At 42.9% G+C, this 12,481-nt stretch overlaps 2 protein-coding genes across 6 annotated transcripts in view; both read left to right on the top strand.

The window, feature by feature from the left end:
- ELOVL6 (ELOVL fatty acid elongase 6) overlaps positions 1–12,481 on the top strand; it is a 139,547-nt gene that overhangs the window by 43,474 nt on the left and 83,592 nt on the right. The window contains exon 2 of one of the 5 annotated variants that reach the window (XM_032632878.1): positions 4,189–4,593. The exons of the other annotated variants lie outside the window; for them this stretch is intronic. The gene's annotated coding sequence lies outside the window, so the exon portion shown is untranslated. The remainder of the gene's footprint in view (positions 1–4,188; positions 4,594–12,481) is intronic. 5 annotated transcript variants of the gene reach the window in all.
- On the top strand, positions 6,689–7,065 carry LOC116754338 (40S ribosomal protein S26-like). Its single transcript, XM_032632880.1, has one exon. It carries the CDS (start codon positions 6,689–6,691, stop codon positions 7,034–7,036), a length of 348 nt encoding a protein of 115 aa, XP_032488771.1. The 3' UTR covers positions 7,037–7,065.

The following is a 12,481-nucleotide window of genomic DNA, read 5'->3' on the forward strand; positions in this document are numbered from 1 at the left end:
GAGAATGAGTGAATGAGAAATTTCAAGAGCGGTGGTGAGCTGTAAAAAAAGCAAACATCTTAACAGTCTGTAAATTTTGGGATAACAGAACTTAAGTCAATATTTTCTTCAGTCTGAATTGTAAGCTCTTCAACTGGTTGAAAACCACTTGCAGAAAAAGAGCCTAAGGCTTTGCCTTCTTCTTGGGGCCAAGAGCAGGATATTGCTGTTATACACTCTCGATAAGTTTTTGTTAAATGTCCCTTTACCTGCTAGTTGTTAAGCTCATAATAAGAGAGGTTACCTAAGAAACATTAGAAAAACAAGTCACTCTGGAAGAGTTTACTGTGGTATGTTTTTGGTTGTCCAAGAGGTGATCTTTATGCACAGTATTATTCGTGGTTTTTTAAACCTTAGGTACTTCTTGAAGACTTTAAGATATTCATTAAAAAGTATTACCCTTGGTTGCAGTTAACAAGTAGTCACTGAAGGTACTTGGGCAATACGAACATGCTCGGTATCATTCAGATATGGCTAAGACTTTGAGTATCTGTTGATAACCTTAAGAATTCACACACACACAAATATTGTCTCTTGGTTGCAAGTAAAAGGTGCTCAGAATTGAAGGCAAAAGATGATCGAAAAAAACTTAAAAAGAACTAGACCCTCAGAGTCAACGTTTGTTCTCTTTAGCAGAGTAAGTGGCGGAGATTGGTTGGGAATTGATACTTGAGTGCACCAAAACTTAGAAGTAGGGAATGGGAAGCAGCTGATCATTGTAACTGCAGAAAGTACAGTACAGGCTTCCTCTGGCTTTATATTCCTGTGGAAAGGAAAAGGGGGCGGGGCGGGGGAAACCCGACTTCTCCACCTTTCTGTGAAATGCAAAATCAAGTTTGGGGCTTATAGAAACATGCTAGCCCTATCCCCAAAGTGGCACGGGGAAGTAAGGACATGTGAAAAGCACTCACTGAGTGAAAGAGGAAGTGAGTCAGCTCCATCTATGGCCACCAGGGACTAGGGGAGTCACAGATAATTACCACATGCTAAGAGTATAGGGATACCAAGCAAATGGGGGTGTAGGAACCATCGTGAACCAAACCCCAAGGGTGCTTAACATGACAGGGCAGGTTATGTAAGGTATTCTGTCACAGAAGGGAAGGGACAGGACAAAGCCCTATCAAACACTTAGGTATGACAAAACAGTTTGTAACCAATTGGTAACTTCTCAGATTCTTTGCTATGAAAATTCAGCCACAGTAGAGATTGTTGCAGTTATGTTAGAGATTGTTACCTGCCGAATGACAGGTTTAGCCGAAGGTGACTAGGGAAGGGGGCCAGAGTTAAAGAAGCTGAAAAAAATCTTAGACAAAGTTCATTTCCACTTAAAAATCCTAAGTTAAAATACACCGTTAATAGAAAGAGTTGGGTCAACTATAGAGCCATTCTCTTCTTTGCTTCCAAATCACTTCCAAAAAGAGACAAAAGAGTAGACATATACGAGAAAAGGTCCAGATGCATCAGTGCAAAAGGAAAAATTTTATGTGCATCGTTGTTTTCTGAAAATGTATCTGTGAGCCGCACCGTCCCGCCCCCCCCCCCCACAAAAAAAAATCATGTTTAACAGGCAAAAAATACTTTGGAAAGAAGACAGATTTAAATAAGGGAAAATGTTACCCAAGGTCACCATGATTATCTATAGGTGTCTGCCCATCTCTGAAAAGTAAAATATTGACAGCCCAGAGCCCCAAGGGGATAAAAATGTATATTCAGTTCTCATTCAAATGAAAATGCATTAGGCTCAGGTCCAGAGAACAGCCTTGAATTTGATTTTTTTTTTTTAAGCTTCCTAAATTTAACGAGCTGAAATTCTTAAAACCAGGCTTTCATAAAAACAAAAAGGTTTTTTCATTTTGTTGTTTATTTTCTTAATTTAAAAAATACAGGGCTTCCCTGGTGGCGCAGTGGTTGGGAGTCCGCCTGCCGGTGCGGGGGACACGGGTTCGTGCCCCGGTCCGGAGGGATCCCGCATGCCGCGGAGCGGCTGGGCCCGTGAGCCATGGTCGCTGGGCCTGCGCGTCTGGAGCCTGTGCTCCGCAGCGGGAGGGGCCGCAGCGGTGAGAGGCCCGCGTACCGCGAAAAAACAAACAAAAAAACAAACAAAAAATACACACAGGGCTTCCCTGGTGGCGCAGTGGTTGAGCATCCGCCTGCCGATGCAGGGGACACAGGTTCGTGCCCCGGTCCGCGAAGATCCCACATGCCGCGGAGCGGCTGTGCCCGTGAGCCGTGGCCGCTGAGCCTAAGCGTCCAGAGCCTGTGCTCCGCAATAGGAGAGGCCACAACAGTGAGAGGCAAAAAAAACCAAAAAACCCACACAAAAAGAAGTCCCATAATCTCACTTTTTTCCCTTAAAATTTACAAGTTAAGGTTTCCCTACCCTCTCACCTTGAGAGATAATGCTTTTTTCTAGAATACTAGAGATATGTATCTGTACCTATCCATCCACGTATCTATATCAGTATCTATAATTAATGATTTAACTTGATGCAAACCTTCATTAAAAAGATGGAAACTTGCATCCTTGGTTTAGGTAATCTATTGATATTATTCTGTTTTTAGCTTTATCTGTTTAATCTGTGATAGTTTCTGGATTACAAGGCAGCTGTTTAAGTGTAGTTGATTGAAGACAGATGGTTGGGATCAGGTGCCTCGAGGCAGTGTAAAGGACTGAAGAGTAGTGTAGGACTCCCCCCTTATCTCAAACCTTCCCCCACCCTGCCAGGTCCTACCCACGCAATGTCCATTTCTCAGCCGCTTACGCGAACTAAATTCCAGTTTTCAGACTTTCCAGTATGCATTTCCTTCTCCCTGGAATGTCCTTCCATTCTTCTCAAAGGCCAGCTCTTCCTCATTTTTATGATCCCAGTTGATATGCCAGCTCTACTGAGATATTCTCATTCTCCATCTAGAAGAGCTTCCCACCCCCAAACATTGTCTCTCCCAGTATTCTGTTGTTTTCTTTCAATTGACACCATAGTGGGTTATTTTTGTTTATCTGTGGATTAGCATCCGTCTCTCCCCAATTCAACAGAACAAGCTCTGTGAGGCTCATGGTGGTACCCATCTTTTTCAGTACTGTGCACCCAGCACTTCACATAGGGGCTGGTAGATAATAGGTGTCCAATAAGTATTTGTGGAATTAATGAGCTGTATATATTATTGACACAAATCCACAAACATGTAACTAGCTTGCTTTGCAACCATGTGGCTGTAAAGAAAGAGAAGGCTGCTCTTTGATTGCTTTTTATTAGTCATGTTTTACCAAGTTGAAAGTTACTAGTAAATTTCTGGTAGTGGCTTTGTCAGTAGTAAATTACAGAGCATGCTGTATTACTAAAATGGGTTACCACTCTTGAGAAACCCAAGCAACAAGGGATAAGAATCTCTCTGTGCATTTCTATAATGACTTGGCAGAAGCTGTGGGATGGAGGAAAGAATTGGACTCACTCTAATCATAGGTCTGCTATTTTTTAGTCATTTATTAGTAACTTCTTTTCTTAAGAGCCTTGAAGAGCCTCCATTTTCTTACCTGTAAAAGGCAATCGTTTTGTCTCATAGGAACAAAGTAGATGATACATGACATACAGTTAAAACCTGCCATAATATATAAATGAATCTGCATGGTCTTGTTATTTTGAAATTAATGAAATGGGGAACACATGCAGCTGGCTGCCTGGGAATTCCAGGCATCTGTGAGCCCATTGCCAACAGTTGTTTCCACAAATTTGTTATTGTCTCAGAGTGGGTTGCCCAGGAATCTATGTCATGTTAGTTAAAGTGTTTTGTGAATTGCAAAGTGCCAAATAAATTTATGGTGTCATTACTATTGTTATTATTATATGGTTAAAAATAGATCCTATTAATAAATAAGAGAAATATATTAATAGTGACTGTCAGCTTTTGCCTTTTAAATTTAGATAGACTTACTAGAATCATATGCTTAACTGACATGGATGTAAGAAGATCTCCAGTAACGTCAAAATATCTTCTAAAACCTTGGAAGATGCTAGTGCTGCATAGCATAACCGAGCAGGACCCTATGGGGCCTTCCTGGGACAGATCCCGCCCCGATACCCTCTGCTTCGGCTCCTCTCTGAAGTACCTAGATAATAGTATCTGATACACACTTCCTGAGTTGTTTTACAGATGCTAAAACCACCACCAAGTGAAAGAAATTAACTACTTGATGACCGTGAGCACGCAGCCCCTAAACCTACTGGCGCCTAAGGATTGTTGTTGTTAACCCTTGTGACACCGCCCTGTTACCTCACCATCAACCAATCAGAGAACTGCAAGAGCAGCTGATCGCTTAACCTGGGACCCTCCTCCCTCACCTTGCCTTTAAAAGTGCTTTGCTGAAACCCATGGGGACGTCAGGCTTTTCGAGCGCTGGCTTCCCAGGACTCCTCGTCTAGCACCGTACAGTAAACGCTGCACTTTCCTTCACGACAACCCAGTGCCAGTACATTGTTTTTACTGCAGACAAGCAAGTGGACCCGAGTTTGGTTCAGTAACAATAGTGGAAGTGTCCTCCTCACCAGGTAGTAGAAGGTGAGTTTGTTTGCTCCATTTCGGATTGACTTGGCCCTCTGCTTTCCAACTTCCCCCCAAAGAAATTAGTCACAATGGTGAACTTCTTAAGAGGAAGTGGCCATAAAGTGCAAAATCAGTAAAAGCAACCAGCCAGTAAACCAGGTTTATACTCAGCCAAGGTAGATTTAATACAGGCTCAGAGTCAAGGAATCACTGAATTCTAGTGCTGGAAGGAACTAAAATTTACTTATATTAATATTAACCCAAAAGTTCTCTTGATTTCCAGTCTTCTAAGGAAAAAAAAGAAATTAGTTTTATTATATTTCTTGACCTATATTTAAAGCCAGACCATAAAATTTCCAAAGGTACTATTTTCCCTGCCAAACTTTGACCTGTGTGCTTTTTACCGCGGTGGGCCCTTGGCCTTCCAGCCAAGAAGGAAGAAAGGGTGTAATTCTGTATTTATGTGAGTTCCACAGCTCTTTAAATGACAATCCCGGAAGACTGGATGTTTCTCTGATAAGATGCTCTTTTCAGACCTCTGTTTCTTCTCTCTTCCCAACTTTTCTTTACCATCCCCTCCCAGCTTATCTCTGTGCTCTCGATTAGGGCATAGGTAGGCAGGGTGTGGTCGTTATTTAGCTGCTAATTTTGTTAATTTAGCCTCAAACAGCAGTTTTACAAATGAACTAACATTTGAGAAACTGAAACACAAAGGTGATAGGAAACTCAGAAAAGTACAGTTGACCTTTAGTCAGCTAGTCAGAGGATAAAAGAATGCTATTCAGAGAGTAGAGTTCGGTGTGGTTATTGGGTGAAGCTGGTGTAATTAGAGGTAGCTGGCAGATCCTGCAGAATTAGTTACTCTGGGTAAATAAGGAAATATTCACAGGACCTCCCTGGTGGTCCAGTGTTTAATACTCTGTGCTTGCACTGCAAGGGTCACAGGTTTGATCCCTGGTCTCCCTGGTGTCCAAGGTCAGGGAACTAAGATCCCGTGTGCCAAGCTGCAAACTGATGGGTAAGACTGCATCTCCAGTCTTTCATTCAGTTTGAGGAAGTAATGATTGCTCTTAATTTAAGTGAGTGTATCTGTCAGTCAATGGCATACATAATCAGTCCTAGCTTTGTTTATGGCAGGACAAACTTTCCTTATTACTACTTATGAAGCCACATAACTCAGATTGGGCCTTGAACCCACCGTCTTTTCATTGAGATCACACACCTGATCTCAAGACTTAATGAAGCTTAGGTTCTTTATGTCTCCTTGTGGAAAGAACTCAGTGAGAGACAAAGTGATAGGTGAGAAGTGTTTATTTAGAGAGATACACATTCCAGAATGGCCCTGGGAGAAACACATTTCACAGACAGAGTGTGGGCCATCTCAGAAGGTGAGAGGCCTCGAAATATGGGCTGGTTAACTTGATAGGCTAATGAATGGGAGGATTATTCCAACAATTTTAGGGAAGAGGTGGAGATTTCCAGGAATTGGGCCACTGCCCACTTTTTGACCTTTTATGGTCAAACTTGAAGCTGTCGTGGTGCCTGTGGGTGTGTCATTCAGCATGCTAATGTATTATGAGTGCATAGGGAGGCTCAAGGTCTACTGGAAGTTGAATCTTGGACATAATCGGTTCTAACCAGTTTATGTCGTATCCTCAGTGGCTATGTCGTTCTTTTAAAGGTTGTGCCCGGCTTCCTTCCTCCTATTTCACTTGCACATTCCTAATGTCTTCAATAAGGCATTCAGTATAAAGCAAACATTTTATTAAAGACAAACCTATTGTTGTGGGAATTCTACCCAAAACTATCAGCACAGCCTTTCACTTTACAATCGATTGAACTTAAATATGAAACTCAAGGTATTATAGCTATGTGTCTATTCCTAATGCAGGATTCCTAGCTCCAGAGGAAACGTCTGAGGGCATTCATGACCTGTCAAAAAGTGAAATGGGAATTTGAGATACCTATATAGAAATCTGAGACCAAAATAACACTTAGAATTTCAAATAACTAGAATCCTATGATGTGTACATCTCAGTCTGTGAACGTGCAGTCTCCGCGATCACTGGTTTAAGAAACCCACTATAGCCTCTTTCGCCTCGCTTCCAAGATGACCAAGAAAAGAAGGAATAATGGTCGTGTCAAAAAGGGCCGCGGCCACGTGCAGCCTGTTCGCTGTACTAACTGTGCCCGATGCGTGCCCAAGTGTAAGACCATTAAGAAGTTCGTCATTCGTAACATCCTAGAGGCCGCAGCCGTCAGGCACATTTCCAAAACGAGTGTTTTCGACGCCTGTGTGCTTCCCAAGCTGTATGTGAAACTGCATTATTGCGTCAGTTGTGCCATTCACAGCAAGGTAGCCAGGAATCGTTCTCGGGAAGCCCCGAAGGACCGAACACCTCCACCCCGATTTAGACCTGCCGGTGCTGCCCCACGACCTCCACCAAAGCCCATGTAAGGAGCTAAGTCCTTAAAGACTAAAATACTGTTCCCTGGAAAGACAATAACGTGGAAATTATACTTTAAACAAAAAAAAACCCACTATAAATATCTTTCATATGAACCCAGATTTAATCATACATATAATCATTAATCAATATATATTGATTAATATCCTAGCCCCATATCCAAGTTTAGAAGAAAAATTCATTTTTCAACTAGGCTTACTGAGTTACATCTAATTGAAGTTCTTGTGGTATTAATGAAGGTAGAGGTTAATTCTTTGAAAACCTCACTCCAAATTATGGTCAGCTTTCTCTCTTCCTGGTTCCTTTGATAATTCTAAACAGATCTAATATGTTGACCTTTTGCTCATCTTTGAGGATCTTCTCGAAAGATTAAATTGTCTCTGGTGCCTGGTGGGGATCAGACCTGTGCTGAGGATAGGAGGATTACTTTAGGGTTCTTCCAGGTGACCTTGACTGAGGTGAATTACAAGAAGAGGAGGGAGAGGAAGGGAAGGGGCAGGAAGAGAAGAGAGTGCTCTGCTGCGGTCCCTCCACTTGTTGGCTTCTTTTCCAATAAAGCCTTTATCTGCTGCTGAATTTATCCATTTTTAACTTTTTAATTTTTAGTGCCTTCCCTTATTCCCTAGGCTACTACCCTGCTACCCTAAACTGTGCTTATTACTGAGGTTCATTACATGTGTTTCCGACTCCTCAGATTTGCTAATTCGGTTACAATTTTTGGCCTCCATGATGTTGACCTTGGCTTTGGAGTGAGGCCAATTTGATCCCAGAACACCACTGCTTACTAGTCATGCAACCTTGGGGCAAGTTAGTTATTTCACCTGGCTGAGCTTCCTCACCTGTCGGTAGGGGTGGTGCACACACCTAGTGTATCTGGTGTGAATATTGAAGGAGAGATCTGCGTCAAGTTTTTAGCACAGTGCCTGAAGAGTCCTAAGTAACCTGGACTCTGGTCAAGTTCAAACATCTCATTTGTTTGGCATCCTCAGATTATCTTCAGTGACTTCCTTGATAGCCTTAAGGTGATTATCTCATTTTCACCCAGTTGTATATCCACATAATAAAGGAGTGTCCTGGGTTCTATTTTCCTGGTCTATTCATGAGTACAAAAAAAAAAAAGGGAAGACCTTACATGTTTAGCCTGGAATTCAAGGCCCTGCTCAGTTCTGTCCCCGAACTTCCTCTACTGCCTTATTTCCCACGTCACTGTTACCGAACGCAGGTTTGTGTGCCCGATGCACGGTAAGGCCAAAGGAACCCAAACATTGCAGTTTGGAAAAGAGAAAGGTTTGTTGCAGGGCCAAGCAAGGAGAACAGGTGGCTTGTGCTCAAAAAGTCTGAATTCCCTGATATTTTGGGGAGAAGAGTTTTTACAGGCAAAATTTGAGGGGAGGGATGCAGGGTATGTAACTTTCTAATAATTGGCTGATGGCGAGGTAATGGGGGTGGTCTAGGAGTCTTATGCTCAGCCTGAAGTTACTGCCTTCCACCTGAGGCGAGGCCTTAGTTCCTGCAGAAGAACTCAAAGATACTGTTATGTATATCCCTTGAGGTAGAACCAGTGTCCTGCTTTAATTGTTGCACTGTAGTTTCTTGATTATTCCTCCTTTTTTCTGCATTCCGTATTTCCCTGACCGGTAGCCATTTGCTCTGCCCTTTGGAACTTAGGGGAGGTCTAGGAGGCTGAATCCTTTATCCTGCAAATAAGAAATGGGGGACCTGGAAAGGCTTTTGTGCCCCAGGAGGGCCCCACGGGTTCCTGCTTGGTTTCATCATCACTTTCAAATGTCGAACACATTTACCAAACTGGAATAATCCTTACTCTCCGGATAAACTCTAGCCCATGTTTCACACTGTTCCTTCATTCTGGAATGTCACATTCCTAGTCTCCCGTTCCCTATCCTGCCGTGGTGTTAAGTCCTACCAGAAGCCATGTTCTCTTACAGCCTTGTCATCCCTCCATCAGCACAATTCTTAGCACGATTCTTTTTATGACTTGATTATGGCTGACCGTGTTCTTTCATGTGTGATAGTCACGACTAGTTAGTAGACTCTGAGGGCAGGAAGGGGTGTAATGCTTCTATTCCCCACTGTGCTTAAAATGGGGTTTTGCAATTGGTAGATCTCAGCGATGGAGTCCTGAAGGAAGGAATATATTGTGGGGATCAGAAGCAGATACCAATTGTGCAGTCAAATATATTCTAATTGTTTCAAATATTTTATTTTCATATATTTCTATTCAATATATAAGAGGCCTTCCCTGCCCACCATAGCTGATGGAATCCTGTCACTCCTGGCCCCCTTGCTGTGCTTTAATTTTGCACCTGAAAACATATCACTATGACTGTAGATACGCTATAGAGCCTCCAGTTAGTTTCTGTCTGCCTCTGGAATGTAGGCTTCGTGAGCTCAAGGCCTTCATCTTTTTTGACACTTAGAATCTTTAGCAAGAACTCAGTCAGTATTTATTGAACAAGTGAATGGATAACTGAAATAATCATAGGCTTTACTCTGCTAAAGTATGGATAGTATCAGTTCTAAGTTTCTAAAAGTATAAAAACAGGCTTCCTAATAACTTGTTTTGGAGGTTTAGACGTTAAGTTTTCAGAGTAATTCTAAGAAATGGAAGCCCTTCCAGGAACGCTGTTTAGAGGCGTTCAACATGGTCCTGAGTTTGACACACCATCGTAGGGTATCATGCAATAAATCCTCTAACAAAAATAGGGTAGGGTATCATGCAATAAAGCCTCTAACAAAAATAGGCTGTCTTGAACCCCTGGTAGTAGAACTACTTGCTTTTATACCAAGAAGGTCGGGAAAAGCACCAAAATCTGTATGTGATATGTGCTGAGAAGTTCATGCCGTGAGATCTAAAGTTCTCAGGAGGTTACCTAAAGTGAAAAAACATGTCAGCAAGGCCTGTGGTGGGTCCATGTGTGCTAAATGGGTCTGTGACAGGATCAAGCTCACTTTCCTTAATGAGGAGCAGAAGATCCTGGTCAAAGTGTGAAAGGTACAAGCGCAGAGTCAGAAAGCTTTAAAAAAAAAAAGCTTTTATGAGTAATAATAAAAAAAAAACCCTAAAAGACTTGTTCTATTTAAAAAAGAAAGTAACTATGCTAAATGAGTATAAGAGGAGGTTTCAAAAGTGTAGTCAGAGCCCAGAAACATTTTAGTTTCATTTGGTGAGTTTAACTCTTTTATCTTAATTTTCTTCTTTCAATACCAAAAGAGTATATTGGGAAATAACTGCTTCTCTTCAGCATAGGACTTTGCTCCCCAGGCAGACATTGGAGCTAAGTCAAGGGTTAAACAAAATAACAGGTCAGAGGATGAGGAGGTGATGCTGCCACACCTTTTCTCCCCGTCCCCACTTTCATCTCAGACTCCTGTCATTCTCTAAGCCCCATCTTCCTAAAGCATCTCACCCCACCTCCTCTCCTCGCTGTTTGCCCAAGTGCGATATCACCCAGTGCTTTGCATACAAATTCAATTCCTGTTCACGTCTAAAAGAGTGTAACATTTGTAAGGGAATGGAAATGCTTTTGCTGTGCTTTCAAAGTGGGATGAGGCTGTTCTTGAGGTTTGAGGTTTATCTGTACAGCACCTGGCACCCAGGGGACCTCAGTAAATATTTGAAGAAATGAATGAACCATGTACAGAGGAGGCAGCCCAAAGGCCACTTCAGGTCACAATGGAACACTCTTTATCAGCACTTATCTGACTTGAATGCTTGGTGACACTCGACCCTCTCTTTGCTTTGACCTTTTTTCCATGCCACTCCTTGGTTTTCCTCTTACCTTTTGGTTGTCTCTTCTCATTCTTTCCTGCTTGTTTTTCACCTTCCCCTTAAGTGGTGATACCTCCCTCCCAGTTAGGTTCTACCCTGATCCTCAGAATATTCCCCCTGGATGACCTCATCCAGGTTCCTGACTTCAGCCATCACCATGCAAATGTGGATGACTTCCCAGCGCAACATTTCTAAGTCCCACGCCCTATGTGTCTCTTTCTTTCTCTTTTTTAAAAATTTATTTATTTGTTTATTGTTGGCTGTGTTGGGTCTTTGTTGCTGCACCTTTGTTGCTGCGCGCGGGCTTTCTCTAGTTGCGGGAGCGGGGGCTATTCTTCGTTGTGGTGCGCGGGCCTCTCATCGTGGTGGCTTCTCTTGTTGCAGAGCACGGGCTCTAGGCACACAGGCTTCAGTAGTTGTGGCTCGTAGGCTCAGTAGTTGTGGCTCACGGGCTCAGTTGCTCCGTGGCATGTGGGATCTTCCCGGACCGGGGCTTGAACCCGTGTCCCCTGCACTGACAGATGGATTCTCAATGACTGCACCACCAGAGAAGCCCCTATGTGTCTCTTTCAATCTCTACCAGTAAGTCACACATTCTTATTAACTATTAACTAAATACTAGAATACCACTTCTTTACTCCCCACCCACAAAGCTAACACCAGCTACCGGGTCAGACAAACCAGAAGCCTGAGAACCACCACCTACTCTCCCTTTTGCCTTTCTCCCCACATTAAATTAGTTGCTAAGACCTGTCTGTTCTACCTTCTCTGCTGAATTCATTTCAATTCACGTAGGGAATGATTACTCTGATGGGCTACCATCTTCCAAATGGCGTTCGCCTATCCATCTTCACCAGTCCTGGCTTCTTCTCATGACGAGAATTGCAGTTACCTGGCATCTCTGCCCATCAGCTTCCATTCCCCCAGGTGTCCTCCATGTGACCATGGCTGGGCGGACTTTCTAGAAATCTTATCTAACTCTGCCCCTCCTGCTTCAACCCTCAGTGGCCCCCTGTGCCTTCAGAATCAAAAGTTCAAACTAGTCGCATGTAGGTAGAAAAGTCATTCAGGATACTACCTCCTAATCCTCCAACCTCATTCCCTACTCCTCTGGTGCCCTGGTCGGTCCAAACTCCTTGTTCAGTTTCCAACATGCCCCACTGAATGCTGGTCCCCGCCGCGCTTCCTGCCCGAGCACTTTTTCTCCTGTTCTTTAGCTGTTCTGCTCTTTGAAAACTGGTTCGTTCTGCAAGAGAGTTTAGTTTCACTTCTGCCCTCCTTTTTTATGCCTTCTTCTGTCCTCTTCACATCCCTCTGAATGTTTGGAAGGCATTGTAAAATTGTTTCCTTGTCTCTCTCACTAGACTGAGCAGTCTGAGATATGTGTCTCTGGCATCTAGAACAGCACAGACCAGTGTTTTTCAAAGTGGGACCCGCAGGCCTTCCTGTGTCAGAATCATTTAGCCATTGTCAACACTCATGTTCTTAGGCCCTCCCCTCCCCCATAGGACCCAGAAAATCAGAATTTCTGGGTGTTTTTAAACAGACTCCCCAGGTAATTTTTATGAGTATACATATTCAACCAATATATTTAAGTAAACAAATCACCTGGAGCCTTTGAGCTTATTTTTGAATTCACATACAC

Source organism: Phocoena sinus, chromosome 5 (genome assembly GCF_008692025.1).
Source record: "Phocoena sinus isolate mPhoSin1 chromosome 5, mPhoSin1.pri, whole genome shotgun sequence".
Classification (NCBI taxonomy): Eukaryota; Metazoa; Chordata; class Mammalia; order Artiodactyla; family Phocoenidae; genus Phocoena; species Phocoena sinus.

Excerpts from the sequence above, each read along its gene's own strand:
- LOC116754338 (XM_032632880.1), top strand. The coding sequence starts at position 6,689 with ATGACCAAGAAAAGAAGGAATAATGGTCGTGTCAAAAAGGGCCGCGGC.